We start from the raw sequence: 13,329 nt of genomic DNA, 5'->3' as shown, positions 1-13,329 counted from the left end.
TTTTAAATACAAATAATAATAATAATACAAATCATTCAAAAACAAACAAACAGATATGTCTCTTCATCAACCTCCTCCTCTCTCTCTCTCTCTCTCTCTCGCTCTCTCTCGCTCTCTCTCGCTCTCTCTCTCTCTCTCTCTCTCTCTCTCTCTCTCTCTCTCTCTCTCTCTCTCTCTCTCTCTCTCTCTCTCTCTCTCTCAAGGGCTGGTTTTGAGGGCTCGTCTTTCACAAGAGGCGTTGCTCTTCGTCTGTAGCGCTTCTCTGCGAGCAAAACACAAATTTCCGCTTCCTGCAACGGTAAACAAGTAGAGCAACTTAAGAGTTTGACGGTGAACGGCGGGTGCGACTGTCTCGATCAGCAGAACCGAGCCTCGGTCCTCGTGGACGGATGATTGAGCTGCAGTAGAGGATCGGTGCTCCGACAAACCGTTTTATTCGGGTTTTCTTCATTGTTTCCAAACATAAGGTTCCTCCAGTATGTCGGATCGGGGAGGGCTCCCGAGGACTGGAGGCGTACCGTCTCCGCAGCCCTCCAAACCGGTGGCGATCACCTCCAATCGGCCGGTGCACATGAATCTGTACGCCACCTGGGAAGTGGACCGATCGTCCCCGAGCTGCGTGCCGAGGTAAGGCGCCTGTCCGCCGGGGAGGGAAGCAGCGGTGCACCGCCGAATAATTCTCGAGGTTTCCTTGACATTTATACACATAAAGGACAATGCATTGAGGGAACAAGATAGTGGATACAGCTAGACTTAATTAAAGAATAACATAAGCCTTGACAGATTTCGGCACAATAGCTGTGTGTCGCGGTTTGCAGCGAAAGCGAAATGAAGAATGATCGGTGGTTGAATCTGAACGCGACAGTGCGGTAAAAGACAACCAGAACAACTTATGCTTAACAAAGAGAGCTGGAGGTGAACTGTTCAGACATGTAGGGCTTCGTGTATTATATTCCAGTCTGTCAGTGGTCTGGGACATGTGTCTGGAATGCTGGCACGTGAACTGTAGAGATGCATGCTTTGTGTTGCAACCTGTTGTAATGGACTAATGGATATTTAACATTACCGATACTGCTTTTTTAATAACCTGTGTTAATACATATCATTATTGTTATTAGCAGTAGTAGTAATAACAATTTCTAAAGAAAATTATTGTTGTTGTTATTATTATCGGCACTATTATTTCCCCCGATATTATGCTCTTATCGGTATTCCCAATATTGACGAACTAAGAACCGATTTTTCCCCTAAATGGGTAATAATCATGGTTAATCTTATTCGTGCATTCTATTTAATCGTGTGAATTTTCTAAAATAAATGTTCGGAATGCTAAATTGTTGTGAACAGATTTGTGAAATACCGGTTTGGTATGTTAGGGTTTCATGCTTATTCTAAATTGGGAATGGTTTGGAATTGCTTTGGGATGCAGGCTGATGTATTAACTGTAGAGCTTCATGCTTTGTATTCTCATCTGCTTTTCTGGAAAACATTGGCATATATTATAAAATGGAGTATCCCGATTATTCTATATTGGAGTATACCGATATTGTAATTTATGACCTGTAGTTTTGCAGAAATTATTATTACTTCTACAAGTAGTATTATTACCCACACATCATCAGTAGACCTGATATTGACAAAACCAAGAACGGATATTAATTGATGTAGCCTAAATATCAGGAAAAATTTCTCTGCCCATTTAGTAAATTTAATCCTAGTTTATCCTATTCGTGCATTACATTCCATGTTAGGAATAGTCAGAAATATTCTTAATGCTAGATTATTGGGAATATATTGGTGTAATAATAATATATCCTAGAAATGCTGGTTTAGCATGTGTATAAATCAATGCATTGTATTCTAGATAGGGATTGGTATGGAAATGGCTGATTGTTGAGTTTGATGTGTTGTATTCCAACCTGACATTCTGGAATATATTTGAGTAAAGGATAGCGATTATTATCATGACCCATACTGATGCATATATTTATTTATAATGTTTTATTGTATTATTATTGTTATTGTTATAACTGCTCCCCAAATAATGCCATTTATTGGTAGACCCAATATTAGACAACTGAGAACCAGCATTGTTGGGATTGTTGAGAGTAAATCGTTGGATTGCTGAATTGTTTGGAATATATTGGCATATTAGATCCTAATATGCACAGGGATTCATATGTTTTATTACTGGGTCTTGTATATATTGGCTTGGGATGCTGCATGGTAACTGAAGAGCTTCATGCTTTGCATTCCAACCTGGTGGTCTGGAATATGTTGCAGTTTTGTGGTAGCTCTAGATGTTCCCGTTTAGAATGTGTGGAGATTCATGCATTCTGTTCTAAATTGGAAACAGTATGGAATTGGTTTGGGATGCTGCCATGGTAACTAGCGTTTCAGGCTTTGTATTCCAGCCTGGCACCAGCGTTGCATTACCCTGCATTTGTGATCAGGTGAAGATTCACGGGTCAGTGTTCAAAACAATCGTTCCTCTTGAAAGCCAGTACTCCCTGCTGCCTGTTGTTTTCGCCTGGAGTTACATTTATGCATTTAGCAGACGCTTTTATCCAAAGTGAGTTACAGTACATTCAGGCTATACATTATTTTTATCAGTATGCGTGTTCCCTGGGAATTGAACCCACCACATTTTGCACTGCTAAATGCTCTACCACTGAGCCACAGGAACACAGTTAATATCGGCTACGGGTACAGACATCACAGACACGTGAAATGGCTGTCCATTGTAGCTAATTGGCTTATTTGTATTAAATATGTATTGATGGAGCAATTGGGATAGATCTGGGTTGCACGGCATGTGGTTGTGTTTTGCATGGCATCACACTGCTGGTATTGAAAGGAAACTCTAAAAATAAACCAAAATATTGATCGGCTTGTTGATGTTTCGTGTTTGGCCAGAGCTGATGGCTGTATTCAAAATGTAATACATTAGGGAAAGAGCATGGCGCTCTCCTTACCTCTACTATCATCTTGCCCGGGACTGCTATTAAATATTAATGTGATCTTGTATTATGTTTAAATCAGGTGGACAATGGCCATGTAACTCACCCCGGCTACTTAATTAGTGCTAAAGATGGCACAGTGGGCGGCAAAGGGCACCCATGCGGCGCGTGTCTGATTTCTGACCGTGTTGTGGGTTTGTGAGTGTGTAAATGTGTGCATCTCAGTGGAGAGAGGGAACAACAGGCAGTAGGAATGGGAGATGAAGAGCATTAACAGCTCAGTTACACATCCCCATTCAAATTGGACGTAATGAAACTAATGACTAAGATTTCAATGAATAAATCAACAATCGCTCTGGGCTGCGTTTCCTAAAAGCATCATAAACCTAAGTAGATCATGACAAACATTGGCACCAGCGGTCTGTTTGCAAATGCAGTTCAGTTCTGACTGATTTAGTCATTAGACAGACTGAGCTCAGTAATCCATGAGATTAAAGTCCTGATTACACCAAAAATGAAAACTACAACTATAAACTTGCTAATTGTACTAATTCTATGAGAATGGGAATGCCCACACCACAACTATAACAATAACAACACAGAAGAGCAATATCTTTGGAATCACTCTAAAACATTTTTTTCATTTCAATATCTAATATTTTCAATATCTTTATAGTCATCGTTCTTGGTGTGAACGAGCCTTGAATTGTTTTCACCAATTCATCATGTCTGTTTAACGTAACACTGGCGTAAGAATGCAGCTGTTCAAAATTAGTTCAAGAAACCAAACGTCACACAGATTTTCTACTCCGGTTTCTTTTGTAAATTAAACCTGATATGAATAAAAGCCCGTTCAAACCAAAGGTGATAACTATATTAGCGTCCACACCAATGCACAATAGGGTTTTGTTTATTATAAGCACGCTACAGATATGTTGTCTGCTGCTTTAAATCTTCAAACTCCGATGGATTCTGATTGGCTGTCACAGAGAGTGAGAAATCTCTGGTTTCATTAAAAAGCATGATTGGTTTGGTGTGTAAATGATGACCATTTTCTTTTTGGGGTGCATGGTCCCTTTAAGACCACTTCTCCATTCCCAGCCCTGTGAGTGACTGTAGCATGTGTGCCATCATTAGTATCTGCATGTCGACGCTTTTGTTGTCGCAGGTCTGTCATCTGTCTGATATTTGTTAAGATAAAATCCCTCCTTACAAAACCCCCTCAGCGTCTTCTGGCAGCTGAATCATTGATCAGTGCCAAAATCCAGCAGGAAAGCAGACTGACACCTCATTCAACACCAACAACAACACGCTGCAGTCGGCCTCAGTGTGCCTTTATATTCACACTTCTGCTGCACACTTCCCAATCAAACCTTTAATAACGGGATGTGAGCTAGCAGTTCGGGAGCTTGGTGTTTGAAGATCACGTCGATTAACCACAAAACACTGACGTCATCCATACCAAACATTAGCATCTTGTTGACACATGCATTTCTGGACAGCAACGTGGACATTGCATGTGTTTGTATTTATAAATGCATTCTAAATATACACCGTATATTCGCATATGTTATGTAAATGAATCTTTTATTTTTGATTATTTGCGATTAATCGTTTGACAGCACTGATCTTTAGATTTGGAGTGAGCTGTTCTTTTAATTGTGAATCATTTGCATTAGTGTGAAGCTGTGGCGTGTTTTCAGTATTACTGACGCCGTTTGTTTCCTGTTCATCTGTTTCCCTCTGCAGTCTGAGGGTGACGATGTCACATCCTTTTGTTTGCGCTGCCACTGATTCCTGGAGTCACGCTTCTTCACGGGCTGTGATGACTGAGGACAGAAAGACGGTGAACGGAGAGACGAGGATGGTGTGGAGAGGCTGAAGATGTGAATTAGGGAGCGAGGGAGTGCGGGGAGGGATGATAGGTTGAGCGTGGAAAGGGAATTGCTTCTGCCGCAAGATTCGGAGAGAGAGAAACAAAAGTGTGTGGCACCCAATCAATACAGGCAGGCCGGCACTCGAAAAGCCATCCAGTCTGAGATCAGTCTACAAACTAGATACTACGGCTGAATTCAGCACCACAGAAGATTGCGGTTTCAAGTCTTAATGAAGTAACTTAGTTTCTTTCCATGGAACAATTTATCAGTGCAAATGATCCCCAACTAGTTTTATTCTTTACTCCAGACTGCTATTGATGCCCACTTCTCTGTCATGGTCTGCTGGATTCTCTAACGATAAACTTAGGCCTCACTTACATTTTTCATCAATTCCAGATCAAACGAAACCTTTGGGTTGTATTTCATGTGGTTGTAATGCATTATTATAATTTTTTGCACGTGCAATTCAATGCATTTTATCTAAGAATAGTTTCACACTGGAATATGTTCAACACCTGAGCTGCAAAACTACTGACGTGCCAGATTCCCCGAGCTTATTATGGAGGCTCAACGCTGGCTTTACTGCGTCGCTAACTTTCTGTATTGTGTGTGTTTCTGCGTTCGCTTGTGATGATGGTAACAAAAGGCATGCATGTTCTGCAATCTCCAAGAACATCTAGTGTTGAAAATGAAACTGGTTGTTTTACTGAATCACCAGCAGCATGATGAGGCTCTGACGTGATTCCGGCGATTGTTCAGTGTGTTTCTGTAATGAATCACACACATGCTGGTGTGATATCAGGCCGGAGACACACTGACCCACTGACACCGCTCCAGCACATGACCGATGTCACTCATTCTCTCTGGATCAAATGCTCCTGATTTCTAAAATCTTTCAAACTGTGCGCTGTACAGTAAATCTGCTCTAGGTTTGTTCATCAATCTGAGCACATGCTAGAAAATCTAAAGATGGTCTAAAAGGACTTTGTTGGAATTAGAATTATAACCAGAATCATCCATGTCATTTTTATATATATATATATATATATATATATATATTATTATTATAGTATTTATTAATATTTTGGGTTAGCATTTTTTTTTTTCAGTTGTCATTTGATTTTTTGATTTTTTATTAGTTATTTTATTTTCATTTCAGTTAGTTGCAAAGGCAACACGTTTAAATATTTATTCATTTTATTTTATTAATGATAAGGTTTTAAATAGTTTTAGTTATCGATAACAAAGCTGGATCTAAAATTACAAATATTTTCAAACGATATATTTATATTTAAGATAATCTTCATAATTATCTTTTTAATATTAAAACAAGCAAATTAATCTTAGATACCATACAAACAAATAATTGTTATCATTCAAAAGATTAATATTTTTCATAAGAAATTAAAGTTTAGTAGTACATGATCTTGACAAATAATAATAATAGTAAATATTATATTAGAATTTTCCAAATTCTCATTAAAGTGTTAAACTCAAATTCCCATCTAAACAGTACATCTATTTTTAAATAATAAACAAATGAAATTTAAATTCCAAGCAAACAAAATAATTTATGTATTTGTTACATTGTCAAATGTTCGTGAAAAATAATTTTCATTACAAATAAGCAAAACAATATTTGTCATGATAATCATTTAGGAATATTCCAAATTCCCGTTACAGTAATGTGCGAGAATCTCATTCAGGTCTAGACGAGATATTATTTAATACTAAAACAAACCAATAAAACTGGACAATGGACAAATAATAATCCTTAATGCATTTCCTGTCGTCCAGTTCTCTCTGGAATCTGTGAGTCACAGGAAACGGCTTGAGATTATGACATCATCCTTTTATGATGTGCATCTTTATGATGATGTCATCACTCAGATCATCTGTTAGCCATGATGTCATCTCTCAGATTAGAACACGGCAGAATATCAAAGTCTTGTGTGTGTGTGTGTGTGTGTGTCTGCTTTAGTCTAGTCTTTGTGTGAAGCTGTGATTTATTTTTTTCTTTATTTTTTTTATTAGTTTTAGTCACATTCATAGTCTTTTTAGTCTATTCATGTTTCAGTCAACTAAAAGTCTGAGCATTTTAGTCTTATTTTAGTAAATATAAATATTCTCATCTAGTTTTAGTCGACGAAATTTAGTCGTCAAAAATTTTATTTTACTCTCTTTTTAGTAATGCAATTCTATTTAATCCAGTCAATATAGTACAAGCACCTAGTAGTATAGACAAAACCAAAATGTGAACGGCTCTGTGTGCGTGTGAGTTTGTGCGTGTGTGTGAGTGTGTTTTTGTGTGTGCGGGTGTGTGTGTGTGTGAGAGAGAGTCGGTCACATTCACACTCTTCTCTCAGGTGTCTCTGCTGCTGCAGTCGAGCAGCTCTGTGTGTGTGTGTGTGTGTGTGTGCATGTGTGTGAGTGTGTGAGTGTGTGTGTGTGTCTGCGTGTGTGCGTGCGTGTGTGTGTGAGAGAGTTGGTCACATTCACACTCTTTTCTCTCAGGTGTCTCTGCTGCTGCAGTCGAGCAGCTCTGTGTGTGTGTGTGTGTGTGCGTGCGTGTGTGTGTGTGTGCGTGTGTGTGCGTGTGTGTGTGCGTGCGTGTGTGTGTGTGTGAGAGAGTTGGTCACATTCACACTCTTTTCTCTCAGGTGTCTCTGCTGCTGCAGTCGAGCAGCTCTGTGTGTGTGTGTGTGTGTGTGTGTGTGTGTGTGTGTGTGTGTGTGTGTGTGTGTGTGTGTGTGTGTGAGTGTGTGTGTGATTGTTTCTGCAGAGCCGCATTCATCACCGCAGGGTCTTTCTCTTCTCTCTGTGTGTGTGCTCTACTGGCCTGACAAAGACTTGTGTGTTCATATCACCAAAGCGTTTGCAGTTCAACACCACACCAAGACTTTGTGCACATAGATTAAAGAACTGTCGCGTATTAAATATAATATGGAAGATCAGCAGAAGTAATGCACATTCCCTCTCTACACGCTCCTCCTCACTGCGTCTCCATCTCATCTCTAAACCAGATTAACCGTCTTTACATCATTAGCAGCTAATCGCTTTAATGTGAGGCCAGTGTGTGTGTGTGTGTGTGTGTGTGTGTCAGCTGGTGTCAGTTTATCTCTTTAAAGTGATCAGTGTTTAACTTGTTGCGTAACAGATGGATCAAATGATGGCTGCGTCTGAATTCACATAACTCTAGTCTGTTATACACTCGCGCAAGTTATCAAATATGTCCAGTAATGTCCAAGAAGTGTGGAAAAATGAAAAGATTGTGTGAACATAATATTTTAAATTGGTTAAAAAGTAGATTTCTTTGCCATTTAAGCGGGAAAAAAGTTTTTACAACCCTGTTATTAAAGAATGATTAATATATATATGAATTTGCAAGTGCTGTTTTTTTTTTTTTTTTTTTTTTTTTCGGTTTATTATTTTCGTATATTTTCAGATTAATATTTTTGTAAAATTCGCTTTAGTGTATGTAGTTTAATATATGTATATATTTCTTATAATTTATATATAATGTAATATTTCTGTTTAGCTTTAATTCAAGCTTTTTTTTTTTTTTTTTGCCATTTGTATATATTTCAGCATTATTTCAGTTACCGTAAACAGTTTGTACTGTATAGTTTGAGTTAGTGTTAATGTGGAGCTCAGTGAGCGCCGAGCGAGTCTTTGATGGATATCACGGCTTGTTTTGAGTGTGTGGGACGTCCCGCTGCGTGTGGGAGCTCCATGACGTACGTTTGGTCTCTTATCTGTCCTGCACACACCCCTCAGAAGCGCTCGGGAGATTACCACTGTTCAGGACTCTGTTTACAATCAGACGTGAAGCCTACACACGTCAAATAATTAATAATAGTGAAGGGTGAAGCAAACAATGGAAACCATCTTCAATTAAATCTTTCCCATTTTTATTATTTATTATTGTTTTTAATGTGTAATTTTTATTTATATATATATATATATATATATATATATATATATATATATATATATATATATATATATATATATATATATATAAATTACACATAAAAGAAACAATAATATATATATATATATATATATATATATATATATACACACACACACACGTCTTCTTATTTGGACAATCGAGCTCTTTTACCCGTTACTGTAATTTGCTAAACAATAGGTTTGTTTTTACTAAAACTAATTTAATTAAATTTATTTGCATAAATGCCATTCATTTCAGTTTAAGTATGGATTTGTAAAGATTTTCTCATTTTCTCAGACTTTAACCTTGCCATATTTATTTTTTATAGACATATTATATTTATTATTTTTCAGTATTGCCATTCAGCTTTTATTTATTTTTATTTCAGTTTTATTTTTAGTAGTTTTGATACTTAAAACTTATTTCAGCTATTTGCCAAGGCAACATTTCCCATTTTAATTTTATATGTAATCATTTATATGCAATTATTTTTAATAATATTCTAGCCTTGGTCAAATTAAACAGACAGAACCATGTGAATATAAATAATTCAACTTTAACCTTAGCACATTTATTATTATTTTTAAATATTTATATTTGCTTTTATTTCTTTTATTTCAGTTTTACCGGTTTTATGAAGTTAGTTACAAATTTCTGTTCATGTTGTTAAATTTTAAGTTTCTGTTGTTATATTATTTAATGTTCTAGCCGTGGTCTAAACCACCAAACAGGAGGAACTGGATAAAACTAAGCAAACTTTAACTTTGGTGCATCAGGCATGAACCTCACAAACCTACTAAAGTGAAGTTCAGCGGCAGGATGATGCAGGAGCAGCTAATGGGGCCAAAGACACGACTAACCCCATTCGAAGAGTGTGTGTGTGTGTGTGTGTGTGTGTGATCTGAACATTGCCCAGGGGTTGTGAGCGTGTCTGGGGAGATGAGTTGGACTTGTGAGCGGATCACGGTTGAGGATGTGAAGGAACAGACTCGTCCTGGCCGCGAGCGCTGCTGAAGACGGGACGAGGCGCAGAGCTTTGCAGCTCTATTGTACCGCGTCCATTAACCCAGCGAGCTGAATGTCAGCTGTGCTCGTGTGTGTTTGTGTTTGATCACCTACTTTCCTCTTCTATTTTAGCCTGTTATATCGTGTGTGTGTGTGTGTGTGTGTGTGTGTACAGTGTCCCCATTCCTCCGGCTCTTTACGTTGATTTGTTTATGCACGTATGACTGCAGATTATGTTTGTGTCACTGAACAAACTGCGTTTATCACATTCAGTTTCAGCATATTAAATATGAATACATGCTTTTATTTTGTATTTTAATTGAAGTTTTAGTCATTATTTGTGCTTTGTACTTTGGTTTTCTATATTTCAGTATAATTTGTTTAATAACAAATTATGCAGTTACTATTTATATTTCTGTATACCTTTACCAGTTTATTTCAGTTTCAGAATACTATTGTTGCTTTTATTTTATTAAAATATTCAGTTTAATTTTAGTTAAAGTTTTAGCAATTTTATGATTTCTTTAAAATATTTTGTAAATATTTTTACACAGCTTTATTTTTTATTTTAGTTTTAGTAATTTTAATATTATTTCAGTTTTTAAATTCCCATGTTTTTTTTAAGTTTAGGGTTTTCCTTTAATATTTATTTTTTGCTTTATTTCAGATTTATTTCAGTTACTGATAGATTTTTACGTTTTTTTTGTACTTCACTGAACAAACAATGTTTAATAATAATAATAATAATAATAATAATAATGTGTCATTATATAAATTAAATTTGTTTAAATAATAGTATAACATACTTTTCAAAAAAGTACTGTTAATTGGCATATTTTCCTGGGATTGCATCAGTGTAGATCCCTGTGTGTGCGTGCGTGCGTGCGTGTGTGTGTGTGTGTGTGTGTGTGTGTGTGTGTGTGTGTGTGTGTGTGGATCATCTTGGCATCTGCACATGATTTGGCTAAAACAGGAGCAGGTGTGATCATGGAGACGTCCTGGGACCGCTGATCTTCTGTCCACCTGTTCACATTTACACCCTCCGTATAAACCTCACTCCTGGAGCTGGCAATTAGTGCAGCTTGTGTGTTTCTCAGTAAGAGCTTGTGCTGGTGTGGATGTTGCTCTGAAACATGTCAGAAGAATGATGGCTACTATATGCCATGGTCAGTTATATCAGTATTATCTATATTCCTTTATAGTTTCAGTTTTTATTTGAATATAATTTAGTTTGGTTTTTTTTTTTTTTTTAAATGAAGCAAGTGGAGCAAAAGTAAAATATAATAATGTATAATATCTCCTCAGTAAGATTTTTATTTTCTATTTAAAAGAACTCCGTAAAGCCATATACAAATTAATATATTTCAATTTTATATCGACTTTTCTATTTTAAAAATATACAAAATTAAATTGTCATTTCCATGTCCACAGTTCAGAACTCCAACATCATTTGCATTCATTTGAGCTCACAATGACTGCATTTATTTGATCAAAAATGCTGAAAAAAAAACCATTTAAATTGTGAAATATTTTTACAATTCAAAATAACCATTTTTTATGTGAATATATTAAGAAATGTAATTTATTTCTGTGATGTGCAGCTGTATTTTCAGCATCATTCCTCCTGTATTCAGAGTCACATGATCTTTAGAAATCATTTTAATATACTGATTTGCTGCTCAAGAAACATTTCTGATTATTATCAATGTTGAAAACATGATGAAATATCTTCTTTAAAGAATAAGACATTTAAAAAAAATATAACAAATGCCTTGTCATTACTTAAAAAAAAAAGTGATGCTAGAGCAACACTCTTACTAGAGGAGACTGTTAGACACTGAGAGCTGGTGCATGAGCTGTGGTATGAGTTGCATGCGTACCTGTGTGTGTGTGCATGCTCATGTGCGTGTGTGTGTGTGTGTGTGTGTGTGTGTGTGCGTGCTTGTTTTTCTGTGGCTGTGCGAGGTATGTGATTGTGAAACCGTGCGAGCAGAAACACGGGGGAGTTGTTCAGAGCAGAATGTTGTTGCTCAGCTCTCTTCAGTCATGTAGATGAGCATCAGCTTGATCTCAGATCTTTCTTCTGCAGTTTTTTAGAGATATAAACAAAAATAGACCCAAATCTGTCAGCAACTGACATGCATTAAGAGAACGGAGCTGTACTGGAGCACCTGAAGCAGCTCAGATGATCTGACGAGAAGTGTTTGAGTTCATATCGAGGTCTTCTGATCGCAGACGTTAGTGTTTGAGTAAATACCAGACTTTTGAGATCGCTGCTGTATTTTAACATCAGAGAACAAGAGACTTCAGCAAACTCTCCATGTGCTGATTATATGTTATATTCAAAAAATGAGATGGAAATGATATCTCATTAGTGAATTTCCTTTGCTACGAGCACACACACACACACACACACACACACACACACACATGTCAGGATGAAGAGCTGGAGGAGTGTGGTTTGAGCTGCAGCTCTTCAGAAGAGTGCGTGTGTGTGTGTGTGTGTGTGTGCATGTGTGTGTGTGTGCAGAATCTGGATTGTGGCCAGTGGTTTTATTGGGTGAGTCAGAGAAAGAGCTTGTGTCTGAAGAACACAACGAGGAGAGACGCAGGACATCAGGAGGATCAGAAATTGAAGCTCTTTGTTCGGTCAGTCTTACTAAACAGGTCTTCGGAGTCTAAAAGGGTCACTGCATGATTAAACCTATTAAAATAAGTTATGAAAGCAAAAATAAATCTAAGCAAACAGTGCAATTTTGCCGAATATCAACGTGTGGGCGTGATTGCAAATGTGAGATTAATTTTATACAACAGTTCGACAAATAAGAAGTTAGTGAGTTACATTTTAGACTAAATTTTATTCATATTTTTCCATTTTGACAATGAAAATAGTTCGAAACGAAGGCGGAGCATAACATTTGTGCGTCTCAGAGCAACACTACAGTGTTTTGCTCCTGAATGAATCTGTTTTTGAACGAATCATTTGAGTCAGTGATTCAATGATCCGTTCATAAAGACTGTCACTTGCTTTGATTCTGAACGGATCAGCTGTTTTGACCGAATCGTTTGAGTGAATGATTCACCGATTCACTCATTAACACAGGGACTCGCTGCCACCTACTGGCAGGTTTAATGTAATGTTTATTGATTCATTGACAGGCCTGAACCAGCCAAGGATCAAGCACAAAACACACTCCACTTCAGAGCTGGGTATCGTTCAAAATTACCTTTACTTCGATACCGGTTCCTGAACGATACGTTTTTCTGATGCTACTTTTATGAAATCCATTATTAACAAGATTACATTACACATCTCCTCATAACCATTTCTTCAGTTTCAGAAGTTTTTACAGACAAATAACATATTTCTGCAACGTTATATGACCGAAACCATCATGAGATCGCAATCAAGGTTATTACGAACACTCGATGGTGATACAAAGTGAGTTTTGAGTAAAATCATATATAAACATTATAAATGGTGGCATGATACCTCTACAGAGCCAATCACTGATTTAGACTCATAAAAGCT

The 13,329-nt window shown here is 37.1% G+C and overlaps 1 protein-coding gene across 2 annotated transcripts in view; it reads left to right on the top strand.

Moving 5' to 3' along the window:
• The first annotated feature begins 214 nt into the window (after positions 1 to 214).
• LOC113096680 (phosphofurin acidic cluster sorting protein 1-like) overlaps positions 215 to 13,329 on the top strand; it is a 40,496-nt gene continuing 27,381 nt past the window's right edge. The window contains exon 1 of one of the 2 annotated variants that reach the window (XM_026262091.1): positions 215 to 627. In XM_026262091.1, coding sequence (XP_026117876.1) covers positions 479 to 627 — 149 coding nt within the window. In that variant the 5' untranslated portion in view covers positions 215 to 478. The remainder of the gene's footprint in view (positions 628 to 13,329) is intronic. The other variant, XM_026262092.1, reaches the window with a different exon arrangement.

Source organism: Carassius auratus, unplaced genomic scaffold (genome assembly GCF_003368295.1).
Source record: "Carassius auratus strain Wakin unplaced genomic scaffold, ASM336829v1 scaf_tig00216014, whole genome shotgun sequence".
Taxonomy (NCBI): domain Eukaryota; kingdom Metazoa; phylum Chordata; class Actinopteri; order Cypriniformes; family Cyprinidae; genus Carassius; species Carassius auratus.
The sequence above is the reverse complement of the archived record's forward strand: the minus strand, read 5'-3'. Positions and strand labels throughout refer to the sequence as shown.